The following is an 18,638-nucleotide window of genomic DNA, read 5'->3' as shown; positions in this document are numbered from 1 at the left end:
ATTTTTTTTTTCAAAAGAACAAACCAAAAGGCAAAAAAAAAAAACAAATAATTATTTTAAATTTAGAGATTTTTGGTCTATGAAGAATACTATAGACAAAGTTAATAGATAATGGAATGTAAGAAAATCTTTGTCAACAACAAAGTTTTCAAATCTATATATAAAAAAGAAGCGTCCACCCATAAATTAACTCATAGAGATACTGAGAAAAAATGACTGCAAAATTCTAAGAAAAATCTTATATAATGATCAAATTCATTTCTGGTTAGAAAAAAATATTAAAATGGAAATGTCACTTTAAAACTACTTTTCCGGTATAAAAAATGTTAACAAAATACCAATGATGTTCACAGAAAGGGAAGGGTATGAGGACCCTGATGTACAATTAAGAGAAAGATACACTGGTACATCTGTTATGCAATGTGATCTGGAAAAATGTGGTTAAGTTAAATGTACGCATACCCTAAGATTCAAATGTTTGTCCCTAGAAAAAAATTTCACACTGAAGTATGCAACCTACTTTCCATTGCTAGGAAAGCAGATCGGCAAATTATGGTGTATGGATACCATAGAGTAGTGTTACTCAATGTGTGGTGCCTGGACCAGCACCAGTCGTTGGACTCTCTGTTTCCAATCTATGACATGGTAACTATTGAAGGTGAGATTGAGCATATAAAATTACAGAATTTTGACAATGCTGAGAATTTTTTATTGCTATATACAAAAGTATTGGTCCACAACATATTATAAATTTTACAAAGAAAATGGCCCTTTCCCATAGATAACTTGATAAACACTTGCATACAAGACTCTACTTGGGCATGATGTCATCATGGCCAGAGCAGAACTGCTAAGGATGTAGAAAGAATAAGATGAGAATACAGAAATAAATTAGAGCAAGATCATACAGAAGTGTATGGGCAACTCAAGATTTTCACAGATAATAATTTGTATTTATGTAAATTGGGATTTGTGAATTAAAATGTACACAGCAGAGAAGAAAGCTTAATTTTTAAAAATATGTTTTTATATGTTCTCTAATAGATATATTTAAGAAATACATTTAAGAAAAGCTGAAATTCTTAATATAATTTAGAAGTCAGTTTGTACCTTGAGAACAAAGAAACGGATCCATGGTAATTTCCCCAAAGTATACATCTAAATTTTCTAAGTCAGATGTCAAGGTAAATGGACTTTAAATGCAAAGTCAATTATCCCATAGAAAATATCCACTGACTCCACTGTGAAACCAATATTAAATCATTGCCAATTTCATAATTAGTTAAAGGATCACATGGTCTTAGTTTTCTCTGCTCTTCTTTCTTGGCAACTTTTCAGCTGATACTTAATCTCTCCCAGCCATGGAACAAAACAATGGCACCGAAGTAACTGAATTCGTTCTCCTGGGATTTGCTGGTCAGCACAAGTCTTGGCATATCCTCTTCGCTGTATTTCTAGTGATCTATCTGGCCACCCTGGTGGGGAATATGGGGATGATCCTACTCATCAAGATTGATTCTTGCCTTCACACCCCAATGTACTTCTTCCTCCAACACTTGGCATTTGTTGATCTCTGCTACACCTCCGCTATCACTCCCAAGATGCTGCAAAACTTCGTCAAAACAGAGCAATCCATCTCATTCGCAGGATGTATGGTGCAATTACTAGTCTATGGTGCTTTTGCAACAATCGACTGCTACATCCTGGCCGCAATGGCAGTGGACCGCTATGTGGCCATCTGCAACCCACTCCGCTACCCAACAGTCATGTCCCAGGCAGTCTGCCTTCAACTCCTGGTTGGTTCATACTTCCTAGGCTTCCTGAATGCCTCTGTAAACACGAGTTTTACTTTCTCATTGAACTTCTGCAAATCCAATAAAATTAACCACTTTTTCTGTGATGAACCCCCACTTCTTGCCCTCTCGTGCTCCAACATTGACTTCAACATCATGCTACTAACTCTCTTTGTGGGGTTTAACTTGATGTTCACTGTGCTGGTTGTCATCTTTTCCTACATATATATCCTGGCTGCCATCCTGAAGATATCAACTGCTGCAGGGAGGAAAAAAGCCTTCTCCACATGCACCTCCCACCTGGCAGTCATCACTGTGTTCTATGGGACTCTCTCTTATATGTACCTGCACCATGGGACCAAGGAGTCTCAAGAGCAGGAAAAAGTGGCTTCGGTGTTTTACGGCATTATAATCCCCATGTTAAACCCCCTCATCTACAGCCTGAGAAACCAGGATGTAAAGGAAGCCCTAAAAGGGATTGGAAAGAAGTCCTTCTAGTTTGAACTTTGATTTCTAACTCAACATCGTTCAACAAGCAAACCAACAGTTGTCTCTTATTTCAGCAACAGATGTGACAAATGTTTGTGAGATACAAAGTCATTCTTTAGTTATATCAACAGCAGCGGAAAGATACTGGAAAAACGTGTCAAATTAACAATAGATAAGCTTCTAATTCATGTGTTTCTTACAGAAAAATAATCTGAAAAGAGTACCTTTGGTGTTGTTTTTGTCTAATTTGAGAACCCCTCTTTTCAAATACCCAACATTAAAAAGAGAAAGTTTATTAAGGAGAAATGTATAATCATTATTATATTAGTGTCTCTGCCAATAACAGCAGAAGAAAATCACTGAGATAAAAAAATTTTTTTGGCTTCTCCTAAAACATGAAGAAATAGGAAGATCAATATGATAGAGATGAAAATCCAGGAATAGGTCCAAACCCATAAGATAATTTATTATGTGATGATGGTAATATCATAGGCATTGGGCATATATGGCTTATGTAACAAATAGTATGGAAATAAACTTTGGTATGGCATAAAGCTGGAAACTTATCTACACAAAAATAAATTTTAAGTGGCTCAATGATTTAAATGTAAAAATTAAACTTAAAGAAAACACTAAATTTTTTAAGCCTTTAAAGTGAGGAAACCCTGTATAAATACAAAACAAAACACACAGTAAATTTTCTGCATTAAAAATCAAAGTTTTCTGCACAGTAAAATGTACTGAAAAGTAAAATACTTAATATTGAGAAAGAAATGTTTGTAGGTGTTGTAGAGAACGGTATTTGACTCAAAAGAGCAATAAAAGGGGCGCCTGGGTGACTCAGTCAGTTAAGCATCCGACTTCAACTCAGGTCATGACCTCAGGGTCCTGGGATAAAGTCCCACACATCATCAGTGAGTCTGCTTGTTCCTCTCCCTCTGCTCCTCCCTCTTCTCATTCTCTCTCTCTCTGTCTCTCTCTCTCTCTCTCAAATAAGTAAAACCTTTTTTAAAAATAGCAATGCAGGGGCACCTGGGTGGTTCAGTGGGTTAAGCCTCTGCCTTCAGCTCAGGTCATGATCTCAGGGTCCTGGGATCGAGCCCCACATCGGGCTATCTGCTCAGCAGGTAGCCTGCTTCCCCATCTCTCTTTGCCTGCTGCTCTACCTACTTGTGATCTCTCTGTCAAATAAATAAGTGAAATCTTTTTTTAAAAATAGCAATACAAAAGCAAGCAAAAAACTTTTTTAAGAGGGCAGCCTATATGAACACATCATTCACAGAGAAATAAATACTAATATTTTTGTAGCAATATGGAAAGATAATCAACCTGACTTATAGGGGTAAAAAGGCAAACAAAACTAAATTATGGGGGCGCCTGGGTGGCTCAGTGGGTTAAAGCCTCTGCCTTTCGCTCAGATCATGATCCCAGGGTCCTGAGATCGAGCCCCGCATCGGGCTCTCTGCTTGGCAGGGAGCCCGCTTCCTCCTCTCTCTCTCTCTGCCTGCCTCTCTCCCTACTTGTGATATCTATCTGTCAAATAAATAAAAAATCTTTAAAAAAAAAACTAAATTATGTTATTTTTCATTTATCATAATGATAAAGTATAATAAAAGTTTCTTAACATTGTGTTAGAGAGGATTTGAAAAAGTACTCACTCCAGATTTGCTACAATGGATTTAAACAGATAGAGCAACCCTGCAGAGGCAGAAGGGAACTATCTACCCGAACTGACCACATCATGCCCTTTGACTGAGATTCCTGTACTAAATACCTTCTAACCCTAAAGGTATATTCAAATTTATGCACATTAAATTATTTATTATCACATTGTCTTTATTAGTAAAGATTAGAAACCATATTGTTTACCAGTGAGGGTGGGGAGGAGACTGATATACAGATTAAGGAATGCAGTTGCTCAACAAAATGGAATACATTCATTGAAAAGGGGGAAATTTCTCTTTCCATACAGATCTCCTAGAAGTATCAAGTGAAAGGCAAGCGGAAAAACCACGTGAAGAATATACTGTCATAATTGTGGGGAAGAAAGAAAGCATATAAACATTAATGTTTACCAAATACAATGCAAGGTTTATATCTGGGGGGAAAAAAAGAAGTTAACAGTATTGACCTCCAGGGAGGAAAACTGGAAGTTGGAATGGAGAGATAGAGGAAGTCTGGGATTTTTACTCTAAAAATTTTATTTTGTATTTATGATATTTTTACCATGGGGATGCTTTGTTATAGAAACCCCCAAAAATGGAAGGTAGAGAGGCTGGAGGGATGGAAGGCAGGAAGGAAAGAAGCAAGAAAAGAAGGAAGGGGAGGAGGGAAGGAAGCAGAGAGGGAGGGAGGGAAGCAGGAAAAATGCAATTTGTCAGAAGCAAGACAACTCTAAAAAAAAAAAAAAAAAAAAAAAAGGTCTCTAATGGAAGTAATGCAAAAACAAATTTGTCCCCTCTGGAGATCCAAACTTTTCTTCAGCAAAAAAATAACTACCGAATATTGTTTTTTTCCAATTGTATCTCAGCCCTAGAACCTCAGATTCCCAAGAGAGAAGTGTTGATCCCTAGGTCCCAGCTATAAAATCCCCGACTAGAAGGAATCCCACAAAGAAAACTCAATGCAAAATCAATTTGCACAAGTTGCATAATACAGAAAAGGATCTGGAGGCAAATCCAGTATAAGTAAAGTAATTCTCAATTTTCAGCATAAGCTCTTTCTCATCACAGCACATGCATGAAGTGGCAGAGAGAAAGGCTCAGAGCCGGAGTTCTCCCATTTCACCCCAAGACCAGGAGGAATCATTTCATCACTGGTGAGGTCATGGAAATGGAATGAGGAAACTGAGTGTTGCCTGCGAAAAGACATGAATGAACAAATAATTGTGAATCAATTGATAGATCAGTCAATCAATATTGTATGTCTTTAATGTATTCTTTGTATATTTTACTATGGCCGTTTGATAAGCACTCCATTCAATGCATGGCCCTTTGCTGGGAAGATTACATAGATTTGCTTACTTGATTCTCACAGAGCTGCAAAGCAGACTTTATTTTTTCCTCTTAGTTCTCCTTTTTTTAATTTTTATTTTTAAGTCATTAGCATTCACAGGAAGACAGTTCAAAGAAGTACAAAGATAGTACACAAAGGTACCATGTATCCTTTACCCATTTTCCTCCTGTGGTTGCATCTTACATAATTATACTACGTAATCAAACCAGATGTGCGTGACAATGTGTGTATGCAGCTCTGTGTCGTTTTATCCCACGTACAGATTTGTGCAACCATCAGCAAAATCAAGATGCAGACCTATGCTATCACAAATGCCTAATTCCATACAACCTCCCTCCTGCAACCCCTTACAGCCACACCCCTCCTCCCCCACCTGACCCCTGGCAATCACTAGTCTGTTCTCTATCTCTATAATGTTGTCATTTGGAAAATAGTAGGTAAAAGGAAACCTGCACTATGTGACCTTTTGAGTTGGTTCTATTCACTCAGCATAATGCCTTTGCGATTCATCCAAATTGTTGCTAGTATCATTAATTTGTTCCTCTTTATTGCTGAGTAATATCCTACAGTACAGATGTATCACTGTTTCTTTAACCAGCCACCTGTTGGAGGACATTTTAGTTATTTACACTTCTCAACTCTTATAAATGAAGCTGTTATCAAAAATTATGTACAGGCTTTTACGTGGGTGAAAATTGTGAGCAAACATAATTGCCCAGGAGTGTAAGTACTGGGTAAGTACCGGGTGGTATGCCAAGTGTGTGTTTAGTTCTTCAAGAAACAGCCAAACAATTTCCAGAGTGTACCCCATTACACTCCCCTGAGTAGTACAGGAGAAATCCAGCCACTCTGCATGCTCTCCAGTATTTGGTATTGTCACTGGTTTTTATTTCAGCCATTCTGATGGGCATGCAGCGATAACCCTCTTGTGTTCTTACTTTGCATGTACCTAATGCCCAATGGTGTAGACATCTTTTCATATGCTTATTCACTATCTATGTGATTCACCATCTAGGTCCTCCTTGATGAATTGCTTGTTCATATCTTTTACCCATTTCCTAATTTGATAGTTTCTTCAATATTGAGGTTGCAAGTGTATACTCTAGTTATATAAAGGACTCTAGTCCTTTGTCAGATACATTTTATTGTTTGAGTTAAATGTGGAAACTTCTTTCCCTTGCCTTCCTTTGCTCTACCCATTTATAATATATTTACCTGATATATTTCCTCCACTCATTGAGAACCATATTAGACAGGGTCAAAATTTTTGCTTCAACTGTCAAACATAACTCAGAAAACTGAAGAAAAGGCAAATCTCCTGTACTTATTCATACGTTTGCTCTTCCCATGCTGTCCTTCTTTTCCCAATGTTCTAAGATGCCTTCTTTTAAAATCAACTAAAAGAAAGAGTTTGGCAGAGTGCATAGAAAAACATTCTGTAAGTATGCAAGAAACTCATTTCAAGTGTATGATATCTGTAGGTTTAAAGTAAAAGGAAGATAAAGATACACCAGGCAAACACTAATCAAGAGAAGGACAGAGTAGCTATATGAATATCAGAAGGGATAGATTTCACTGGCGGGGGAAGAAAATAACTATCAGGCCCAGAGAGGGACGCTGTTTAATAATAAAAGGATTAAACTTCTAAGAAGAAATAGTAATCCTAAATGCACAGGCACCAGGCAATGATTTGTCAGCATCTACACTATGCCTTGCTCAGAGTAGACAAACACTAACTACTTTTAAATAAATAAACCAAAGAAGACATGAGTGTTTAACTTCTTTTTAATCTTTACTCTGTGTTTTAGGATTTTTTTTAAGATTTTATTTATTTAGAAAGAGAGAGCAAGAGTAGGGCGAGTGGGCAGAGGAAGAAGAGAGAGAATCCCAAGAATCTCCACACCTAGTATGACCCCTATGTGGGGCTCAATCGCATGACCATGAGATCATGACCTCATCCAAAACCAAGAGTCAAATGCCCCTCGTTTTCTGTTCATAGAGTTAACCTGTCATGATTCCTTGAATCAGAGGAAATTAAAAAAAAAAAAAATGAATCTACCTTCTTAAAAGAAAACAAAATACTGTGCATTAATTGTGAAAAAAATCTTTTTGTAACTTTAGCTGTTTTTCTACATTTTATAAATCTTTTCATTCATTCCCTCTTTCATTAATTAATTTATCCATGTATTCAATTAACTACTATTTTCAGAGGCAGGCATGTGCCCCAGCTGCTGTTTTCATGGAACCTATACCCATGAGAAAAGTAGAAATTAAACAAAGATGTATAAATAAACTTACAAATAATTATCAGTGTTAAACTGATATAAGACAAAAGGACCAAGCTTTCAGTTTGGCACATATAGCTCATTTGAGTGGCCAAAACAATACCTGAAGAAGGGTTAGTCAAACTGAGGTCAGAATAAAGAGTAAGAGTTAGCAATGGAAATGCTTATAGGGATGAAAAATGGACCAGAGAGTACTTAAGTCACAGAGAGGAAAGTGCTGCAAAGACCAGAAGTGGAGTAGAGCAAAGAACATGAGGAGTCCATGATGGCAGCTACATTGTTATCAAGGCAAGAAGAAACATAGATGAAGATAGGAAGTAAAGTGGGAGCAAGATCATGTGGAATTCTTTTTTTTAATATTTTATTTATTTGTTTGACACAGAGAGATCACAAGTAGATAGAGAGGCAGGCAGAGAGACAGAGAGGGAAGCAGGCTCCCTGCTGAGCAGAGAACCCGATGCGGGACTTGATCCCAGGACCCCGAGATCATGACCTGAGCCAAAGGCAGCGGCTTAACCCACTGAGCCACCCAGGCGCCCTGATCATGTGGGATTCTATGAATGAGTCAAGATTTTCAGATAAAGTAATTTGTATTTAGATGTATTGTGGTATTTTAATAAAAAATATATGGTGCATAAAGAAAGTAAACATAAATAAAAATGTTTTTTATGTTCCTTGATTGATAGATTTTTAAAATGCCAATCAGTTTGCACACTGAGAACATAGCTTCTGGTCCAAGGTGATTTCCCCAAACTGTAGATGAAGTTCTTTAAGTTGCATTGGCAAGGTTCAGCCACCTGCATGTTACCCTTTAAAATCCAAGTCCATTAGGTCACAGAAAATATCCTCTGACTCCAGTGTGAAACCAAATATTACATCATTATATCATTGCCAATTCCAAAATTAAAGGATCACATGGTCTTAGTTTTCTCTGCTCTTCTTTCTTGGCAACTTTTCAGCTGATACTTAATCTCTCCCAGCCATGGAACAAAACAATGGCACCGAAGTAACTGAATTCGTTCTCCTGGGATTTGCTGGTCAGCACAAGTCTTGGCATATCCTCTTCGCTGTATTTCTAGTGATCTATCTGGCCACCCTGGTGGGGAATATGGGGATGATCCTACTCATCAAGATTGATTCTTGCCTTCACACCCCAATGTACTTCTTCCTCCAACACTTGGCATTTGTTGATCTCTGCTACACCTCCGCTATCACTCCCAAGATGCTGCAAAACTTCGTCAAAACAGAGCAATCCATCTCATTCGCAGGATGTATGGTGCAATTACTAGTCTATGGTGCTTTTGCAACAATCGACTGCTACATCCTGGCCGCAATGGCAGTGGACCGCTATGTGGCCATCTGCAACCCACTCCGCTACCCAACAGTCATGTCCCAGGCAGTCTGCCTTCAACTCCTGGTTGGTTCATACTTCCTAGGCTTCCTGAATGCCTCTGTAAACACGAGTTTTACTTTCTCATTGAACTTCTGTAAATCCAATAAAATTAACCACTTTTTCTGCGATGAACCCCCACTTCTTGCCCTCTCATGCTCCAACATTGACTTCAACATCATGCTACTAACTCTCTTTGTGGGGTTTAACTTGATGTTCACTGTGCTGGTTGTCATCTTTTCCTACATATATATCCTGGCTGCCATCCTGAAGATATCAACTGCTGCAGGAAGGAAAAAAGCCTTCTCCACATGCGCCTCTCACCTGACAGCTGTCATCATCTTCTACGGGACTCTCTCTTACATGTACCTGCACCATGGGACCAAGGATACTCAAGAGCAAGAAAAAATGGCTTCTGTGTTTTATGGAATTATTATCCCTATGTTAAATCCCCTCATCTACAGCCTGAGAAACCAAGATGTAAAGGAAGCCCTAAAAGGGATTAGAAAGAAGTGTTTCTAGTTTAATCATCAGTTTCTAATTCTCTTGTAAACCAGGCTAACGGTGCCAATTTTTAAGAAATCAATACCAAAGAGACAAACAATCTAGGAAAAGTTGTTCAGTGTTTCTAATACTGAGCTGTAAATTAAAATAACAATGAGATAACCAGTTTCTACCAATGTAACTGGGAAAAAGTGAAAAAGAATGATAACACCTATTAATTTTTGTGATGTAAGGAACGTTCTGCTGTCACCTACTGTTAATCGGAAATTGAAGTGTTACTTCACCCTATAAGGAATCTAGTGATAAATTTTTAAAACAAAGAAAAACTCTTCAATTCAAAATTTCAGACTTGCAAATTGATCTATGGTTATAAATATAATTATTGAAGGGTTGTTGAGAAGACAAGAGTGAGAAAGTGAGTAATCCTCAATAGGGAAATAAAGATGTATTGTTGAAATTCCAACTGTTTGCATAACAAATGTCTACAAATTTAAGGACTTACAAACATGATTATTATATTATAGTTTTATGAGTCAAAAAGGTAGACCCTGCTTAACTGCACCCTCTGAGATGCTACAATCAAGGTGTCAACCAGGACTGGGAACTCATCTGGAGGCCCAAGTGGGGATGGATCTGCTTCCAAGCTCCCTCATATTATTGGCAAAATTTATCTCCTTGCAGTTGTAAGACAATTCTTGCCTTCCTGTCGACCATCAGCCGAGGTTGCTCCCAGCTCTTAGAGTCTATCCACTGTTCTTTTACATGTAGCCCTCTCCATAACCTCTCTCATAACATGGCAGCTTATTTCTTCAAAGCCAGGAAGTCATTTACAGTTAATCGGTGTAGATACCATGTAAAACAACACATCTTTGTATGCCCAAATTGTACTGCTATTTCAAGAATCAGTCTCTTCCTGAAGTTTTCCCTGCTTAGTACTTGTTTCCTCACCAACTTTTTAACCCTGGAGGTAATTCCTTCTTCTACTGAATACCCATAGCACTTTATTTGCAGCAATAAATATCATTTATTATTTATCACTTCCTCTCTACATCATTTACTTACCTATAAGACCCTCTGTCATTTATAAGGTAGTTGAGATACATCGTCTTTCTATGAGCCTTTAACATCTGGTATAGAGACTTAGACACAGTAGGTATTCTATAAATATTGAATGAATAAATGGTGATAAAATACAATAATAGGGACAGTTTTCTAACTGGAAGTTATGTGAGTATGTGCCCTACACTAGTGGTCTTTAAATACCAGTCTGTGGACAGTAGCATTCAGGTGATCAGGAGAAGTTTTTAAAGTAGAAATAATTATAGCCTGGCCTTGGGGGTACTGATTCAGTAACATTAGTCAGAGCCAAATATCTGTAATTATCTATATATGCAGAGTGTTTCTTTAATTACATTGTCGACAAGAAAATAGTAATTAAGAGCACAGGATTTCGAATGGTTTAGTATGTCATTATATCCAACCCTACCATTCACCAGCAGTGTCCATTTACAGGTTAGTCGGGCTTTGAAACCTTGCTTCCCATAATAGTGCCTATCTCCTGAGATACTTTTTGTTTGTTTGCCTGTTTGTGAGTAATAGATAGGCAAGCTAATGAATAGAAATCATAGTACCTGGCACTAATAAACTCTCAATAAATGTGAATAGTAAATGAGTATTAACAAGGATCATTTCAACATGGGTGTGGCAGACATAAAAAAAAAAAAAATGTCCTCATTACACAGACACTCCACACACATATACACAGAGTCAATAAAAAGTCTCCCAAGGCTTTCAACATGAAAATTTTCCCCTTTGGGAAACTCCTCTCTCCTTCAGCAGAATGCTAACGAATTGAAGGTTGTTTTCTTTGATCTTGTCTCAGCATCTAGAGTCACAGATGCTCCAGGGAACAGGTACGACCCCCATAGACCTCAGCTATAAACTCTCTCTGTGGAGAAATCACTTGGTGAAAAATTAGCCTGGACTAGTCTGAGAGAAAAAAATCTAAAGACAAAACCCCTGTAAATATATCAAATTGCATTTTTCCTCTTCTGCTGTGCATTATTTTGACAGATGGGAACCATAGTAAAATCTACAGGATTAGAGCAAACATGCCAATATAATTAACTCCAAGGTTGGGTAGAGTCATCTTTTTTTTTTTTTTAAATATTTTATTTATTTATTTGACAGAGAGAGATCACAAGTAGGCAGAGAGGCAGGCAGAGAGAGAAGAGGAAGCAGGCTCCCTGCGGAGCAGAGAGCCCGATGCGGGGCTCGATCCCAAGACCCTGAGATCATGACCCGAGCCGAAGGCAGCGGCTTAATCCACTGAGCCACCCAGGCGCCCCGGGTAGAGTCATCTTATCTTCAGCAAAGTAAAAAATGTAAATGGAGAGGGGTGCCTGGGTGGCTCAGTCAGTGAAGAATCTGCCTTCAGCTCATGTCATGATCCTAGAGTCCTGGGATTGAACCTCATGTCAGGCTCCCTGCTCAATAGGGAGTTTGCTTCTCCCTCCCCCTGCTCCTTCTCTCTCTCTCTCTTAAATAAATACATAAAATCGTTAAATATATATACATATATATATGTATATGTATATATGTATGGAAAGAAAAATTATTGATTGTATTGAGAAGTTATAAAATGACCAGGGAGATGACAGCTGACATATTAGCCATAGTATTCCCAACTGAACTTGAACAACTTTTATAGAGTATAAGCAATAATAAGACAAGGCCCTTCCAAGTCTGAGAAAACACCAGTCTGTGATGATGCCTGAAACAAACAAGGAACAAGAACCCTTGACAACTAAAAAAGTAGCTAAACATTCTGCTTTCCAACTGAAATGAGCAAACCCTCCCTCCCTAAACACTTTAATTTCTCTCTTTTTAGGTACAAATTGTGAAAATATCTAATCACCAAATTCCTGATAACACTCAAAACAGAATTAGTCTCCGCTTCTTAAAACCTTCTTAGAATCACCCAGCACAGGCCTAAATCCTACAAAAGTCCTTCTCGGTTTCCTCTTATTCCACACTCTGGTCCCTCTGAGGTGTGAGTGGTCTTCCTCACAGCAGCAAGTGAAAGAAGCCTAACTTTGCCTGACATGTAAGTGTCACTGGTGCTTGTCGGCTATTGCACATTGATGGTGTGACTGCGCCACACGCATCTCTTATCTCTCTTCAATCTGGCTTCGTTCTGTTATTAATTTTCATATCTCCAAAGAAATTATGTGTCCATTTTCTTAAATATAGCTAGTTTTAAAGTTAAAAAGAGGGAGCCTCTGTTACCTTTATTTCTCCTCTTCAACATACTTAAGTTTGTCATATATTCTTCTAGATGGTGTTTGTTACATAAACGCACACACACCCAGATTTTTAATTAAAAATCACTTCACATCCTACAAGGTTTTCTGCAAAATGTTTTACTCCTTAAGAGTATGTTATTAACATTTTTCCTAAGAATACGTATAGATCTACCTTATTATTTTTAGGTATTTCATGGAAGTACAAACTACAGATTAACTCTCATCTCTTTTAGCATCAACCTACCTACTGCTTATATTTTGATATCAAAAAGAGTACTGCACAGAATCCCCTGGGTTTAAAGTAAATTTTTTCCATCTCATTTTATAAAAAATTAAACTGAAGTTGAGGGAAGTTACAGCTGTTGCCCAAGATCACATACCAATTGAATAGTAGTTTTAAGATTCAAATCTAGATCTTTCCCACTGCAACTCTATCTACTTTTCATTGTAGGTAATATAAAATAAAACTTGAAGGTGGCTTGCACATAATATAGTTTGGGCAACTTCAAAATGCTTGCATTATTCATCCAGTTAAAAACACCTCCCAGAATTTCCACTGTGACAAAGATTGAATAAAAGGGATTGGATTTATCTTTCTACTTGAACATGAAAAAGTGGACAAAATCTATAAAATAATAGTTTAAGACACATCCAGGCAATAAGGAACAATGATTCTTGAGAGACAAGAAACAAATGGGCTCTAAAAACTCCCCCAGGTTTCTGCCTTAAGAAAATTTCCAGGGGCGCCTGGGTGGTTCAGTGGGTTAAGCCTCTGCCTTCGGCTCAGTCATGATCTCAGGGTCCTGGGATCAAGCCCCGCTTCAGGCTCTCTGCTCAGCAGGGAGCCTGCTTCCTCCTCTCTCTCTGCCTGCTGCTCTGCCTACTTGTGATCTCTCTGTCAAATAAATAAATAAAATCTTTAAAAAAAAAAAAGAAAGAAAGAAAGAAAGTTTCCAGACCACAGTGCAGAGAGGTTAGTGTACTTCTAAAGGAAATGGAGCTGAAAATCTGGAGAGACAAAGGTATCTGGAATTTGCAGGACAGGATACTAAAAAAAGTTGTTGCACAGAGAGAAAACCCTAGATGTGCAAAGGGTCCCCCTCAGTTATGTAGCTGAATACTGTCAGTAATAACACAGGAGGAAAGAATTTGAGGTTACAGAAGGAAATACTGAAAACATTATAGATAACAGCACCTGATGCTCCCATGAGACTGGGAATGGTGTGCTCTCACCAACCAGACTGGAGAACTTTCAGGAGTCATGGTGCATTTGATATATCACACAGAAAGAACTTTCTTCAGTAGTGGGAATAATTAGACCTAAATTAAACAGTGCTCCTGTTCCAACTAACAAATCAACAAAGCAAGACTCAAAACTCTTGTACTATTTGGGGAAGGGGAGTTAATTTAGGGTGATGGGCATTAAGGAGAGCACTTTTTGTAATGAGTACTGAATGCTATATGTGACAAATCATTACATTCTTCTCCTGAAACCAATACTACACTATATGTTAACTAACTTGAATTTAAATAAAAACTTGGGTAAAAAAAGTATCCTATTCTTTCCAAGTCAATTAACTGTGTTGCAGACAAAGCTCAAGAACATTTGTAAGAATACAAAAATATCTATCATTGAACATGGTAAAATTCACAATGTCTAGCATCCAATCAAAAATTACCATTCATGCAAAAATCAGGAGAATATAACCATAATGAGAGAAAAAATCAATGGTCAAAACTGAGCACTCCCAATGATGTTGGAATTAGCCATCAGGAACATTAAAACAATAATGTAACTGTACTCAATATGTCCCCAAAAAGTTAAGTAGGGGTTTGAAAGATCAGGTAAAGACTACAGTGTCTGATTGTAAAATGGGGTGGGATTAACTATAGATCAGACATTCCAAAAGACATGACTAGTGATCCAGAAGAGACAGCAATAGAAAGCATCCAAATCAAAAGAAAAATGAATCAAAAGAAAAATGCACAGCACAGCAGTGAGCTGTGGAACAACTTCAGGAAAACTTACATCTGTGTAATTGAAGTCCCTGAAGGACAGAAAAGAAAATGTTGACACCTGGGTGGCTCAGTGGGTTAAGCTGCTGCCTTTGGATCAGGTCATGATCTCGGGGTCCTGGGATCGAGTCCCGCATCGGGCTCTCTGCTCAGCAGGGAACCTGCTTCCCTCTCTCTCTCCCTCTCTCTCTCTGCCTGCCTCTCTATCTACTTGTGATCGCTCTCTGTCAAATAAATAAATAAAATATAACAAAAAAAATCTCTAAAAAATTTTTGACAGATAATGCTAAGAATTTTGTAAATTTGGTGAAAACCAGAAACCCAAAAATTCAAGATCCACAAAAAAAAAAAAAAAAAAAAAAAACTCCATGCAAAAATGACACCAAGATATAGCAAAATCAAATGACTCAAAACCAGGAACAAAGGGAAAATCTTAAAACCATTCAAGGAAAAAAAAAAAGACACATTGGGAGTAGTAGAACATAACTAAGCATAAAACAGATTTCTCAGAAACAATGCAAGTCTAAAGACAGAGGAGCAATATCTTTAAGAACTAAAAGAAAAAATGCTTTTATAATAAACCAAATAATTTCATATCCACCCTTTCCTTAACAGACACACAGTGAGTCCTTCTGATTTTGCAATGCCCTCAAAAAGTACCCTTAAAATGTTAAATCACCTTTTATATAAGTTACCTTTATATAAGTATATATGTATATATACATATATATTTTATTATATAAGTTCTGTCACCTTTCATATAAGTTACTGTTCATGTATCTTAATTTCAAAATTACTAAAGATAAATTAAGGTGATTTACAAAGTTCTGTCATTGTATCACCATACCTAAAGTAAGTTTAGTTATCTCTGTATACCATCTTGCTCTCTCCCCACAAGATTCAAAACTGCTTATAGAAAGAAACCAAATATTCACTAATATTACAAACTCTCCTCAAAGATGCACTGTGCGTAAAGTTTGACCTGAAGTTGAACTGTCATTTATTGTGTTGCTAAAAGGTTATTTAGCTGTGAGTACCCTGTGTCAAGAAATTTGAGGGAATCAGAGATGTCAATAATAACATAACTTCATTTGCTTTACTTTATATACCAAAATCATGTTCTGACTTTATCTTAATGATAGAGAATCAGTTCTAATGTTATTGATATTAACAAAGATAAGACCTATAATGATTAACCAAATGAACATATTGTTTTCTTATCTCTGGGCAACTTTGGAAGTTGTTGCTCTAAAGCTGGTGGGCAACTTCTTCCAAGATATGTCTCCAAAGGCAAAGGAAACAAAAGCAGAAATGAACTTTTGGGACTTCATCAAAAGCTTTTGCACAGCAAAGGAAACAATCAACAAAACAAAGAGGCAACCCACGGAATGGGAGAAGATATTTGCAAATGATAGTACAGACAAAAGGTTGATATCCAGGATCTATAAAGAACTCCTCAAACTCAACACACACAAAACAGATAATCATGTCAAAAAATGGGCAGAAGATATGAACAGACACTACTCCAATGAGGACATACAAATGGCTATCAGACACAGGAAAAAATGTTCATCATCACTAGCCATCAGGGAGATTCAAATTAAAACCACATTGAGATACCACCTGACACCAGTTAGATTAGCCAAAATTAGCAAGACAGGACACAACGTGTGTTGGAGAGGATGTGTAGAAAGGGGAACCCTCTTACACTGTTGGTGGGAATGCAAGTTGGTGCAGCCACTTTGGAGAACAGTGTGGAGATTCCTTAAGAAATTAAAAATAGAGCTTCCCTATGACCCTGCAATTGTGCTACTGGGTATTTACCCCAAAGATACAGATGTAGTGAAAAGAAGGGCCATCTGTACCCCAATGTTTATAGCAGCAATGGCCACGGTCGCCAAACTGTGGAAAGAACCAAGATGCCCTTCAACAGATGAATGGATAAGAAAGATGTGGTCCATATACACGATGGAGTATTATGCCTCCATCAGAAAGGATGAATACCCAACATTTGTATCAACATGGACGGGAGTGGAAGAGATTATGCTGAGTGGAATAAGTCAAGCAGAGAGAGTCAAGTATCATATGGTTTCACTTATTTGTGGAGCATAACAAATAACATGGAGGAGATGGGGAGATAGAGAGGAGAAGGGAGTTGAGGGAAATTGGAAGGGGAGGTGAACCATGAGAGACTATGGACTCTGAAAAACAATCTGAATGGTTTTGAAGGGGTGGGGGTGGGAGGTTGGGGGAGCCAGGTGGTGGGTAATAGGGAAGGCAGGTATTGCATGGAGCACTGGGTGTGGTGCATAAACAATGAATTTTGTTACACTGAAAAGAAATTAATTTTAAAAAAAAAAAGCTGCTGGGCAGAGCCAGACAGGTAAGTGTTTATGAGTGTGGCCACATTCAGAAGCTTAACAATACCTATAACAGCAGGTGAGGATTTAAATCATCATAAAAATAATAAAGATCTCCAAAGAGCCCCAGCTTTGGACTTCACCAGTTCCTAGAACTATAAAAAAAATCTACCAATGTGATTTCAACCACTTTCCTTTAGAATTTTCTCATTATTCCTTTTCACCTTCCACAGAGATCGCTTTTTTCCTCTAGGCAGACTCTTTTTTTCTTCAGTAAAAATATGTACTATCTACGCCTAAAACTGTAGAGCTATACAATGACCTTTTTTTTCAATTCTTCTCTTCTCTAGTAAGTGACACAGGGATCAAAACAACTTTAAAACCATAATTGCAGACTTCATTCCTTCATTTTATCTATTACCTGTCTTGTTCCTGGAAAAAGTTTAAAGCATTTTATGAAAAAAAAAAAAAAAAAGCACTTTATGGACTATCTAAATAGAAATTTTCTATTTTTTATTCAAGAAATTTTAACCCACTATAACACAAAACCTTTTTGGCAGATGCCAGTCTATAAAGGTGATTTTAATGTGAAATACCCATTTAATAAGTGAACATAATCTTCCTATTTGAGGCAAATTATTCTGCAAAACTTAATCATAAACTTCAGAAACTTCATTGTGGTAGCCTCAGTCCACACTAGCACAATAATCCAATAATTTTTAAAAGAATAAAATGTTGGGGCGCCTGGGTGGCTCAGTGGGTTAAGCTGCTGCCTTCGGCTCAGGTCATGATCTCAGGGTCCTGGGATCGAGTCCCGCATCGGGCTCTCTGCTTAGCGGGGAGCCTGCTTCCCTCTCTCTCTCTCTCTCTCTCTCTCTCTGCCTGCCTCTCCATCTACTTGGGATCTCTCTCTGTCAAATAAATAAATAAAATCTTTAAAAATAAATAAATAAAAGAATAAAAGGTAAAGAGTGTGCTTCCTTGATCCTTATGAGTTTCATATTTTCTGGCAGATGTGAGCACAAAAGGAAGCAGAGAGATGGGTAGACAAAATGAAATCTTTGCTCTAAGAATTGCAAAGGGAAAGCTGGAAAAAATTGAACACTGGGAGTAAGTTTCTTGCAAAATCATTTTGTGGAATAATCAAATTTTGCAACAGCATCATTCCATGGACAAATGTCATGCATGATCTTTTTTTTTAAGATTTTATTTATTTATTTGAGAGAGAGTGCATGAGTGACAGGGAGAAGCAGACTCCCCACTGAGCAGGGAGCCCAACGTGGGACTCAATCATGGGACTCCAGGATCATGACCTGAGCCAAAGGCAAACACTTAACTGACTGAGCCATCCAGCAGCCCCATGAAGGTTCTTTTATGTAAGAAAGTTTATTATAATCCTGAAGAGAATATCACACTTATTATTGCTCACATTAGTACAGGCTTTCTACTTGTCCACATATTATCTCACTGACCTTTAACAA

General features: G+C 37.6%; 2 protein-coding genes across 2 annotated transcripts; both read left to right on the top strand.

Annotated features, from left to right (window-relative positions):
- The first annotated feature begins 1,361 nt into the window (after positions 1 to 1,361).
- Positions 1,362 to 2,291, top strand: LOC123949956 (putative olfactory receptor 5AK3). Its single transcript, XM_046017719.1, has one exon. The coding sequence runs from the start codon at positions 1,362 to 1,364 to the stop codon at positions 2,289 to 2,291; it is 930 nt and encodes a 309-aa protein (XP_045873675.1).
- A 6,273-nt stretch (positions 2,292 to 8,564) lies between these two features.
- On the top strand, positions 8,565 to 9,494 carry LOC123949958 (putative olfactory receptor 5AK3). The gene has a single exon (XM_046017721.1). The coding sequence runs from the start codon at positions 8,565 to 8,567 to the stop codon at positions 9,492 to 9,494; it is 930 nt and encodes a 309-aa protein (XP_045873677.1).
- The last annotated feature ends 9,144 nt before the right edge of the window (positions 9,495 to 18,638 follow it).

The sequence above is a fragment of the Meles meles genome, chromosome 8 (assembly GCF_922984935.1).
Source record: "Meles meles chromosome 8, mMelMel3.1 paternal haplotype, whole genome shotgun sequence".
In the NCBI taxonomy this organism is placed as follows: domain Eukaryota; kingdom Metazoa; phylum Chordata; class Mammalia; order Carnivora; family Mustelidae; genus Meles; species Meles meles.
This window is presented reverse-complemented; position numbering and strand designations above follow the sequence as displayed.

Bases quoted from the DNA above. Each gene is read 5' to 3' on its own strand.
- LOC123949956 (XM_046017719.1), top strand. From the start codon at position 1,362: ATGGAACAAAACAATGGCACCGAAGTAACTGAATTCGTTCTCCTGGGA.
- LOC123949958 (XM_046017721.1), top strand. From the start codon at position 8,565: ATGGAACAAAACAATGGCACCGAAGTAACTGAATTCGTTCTCCTGGGA.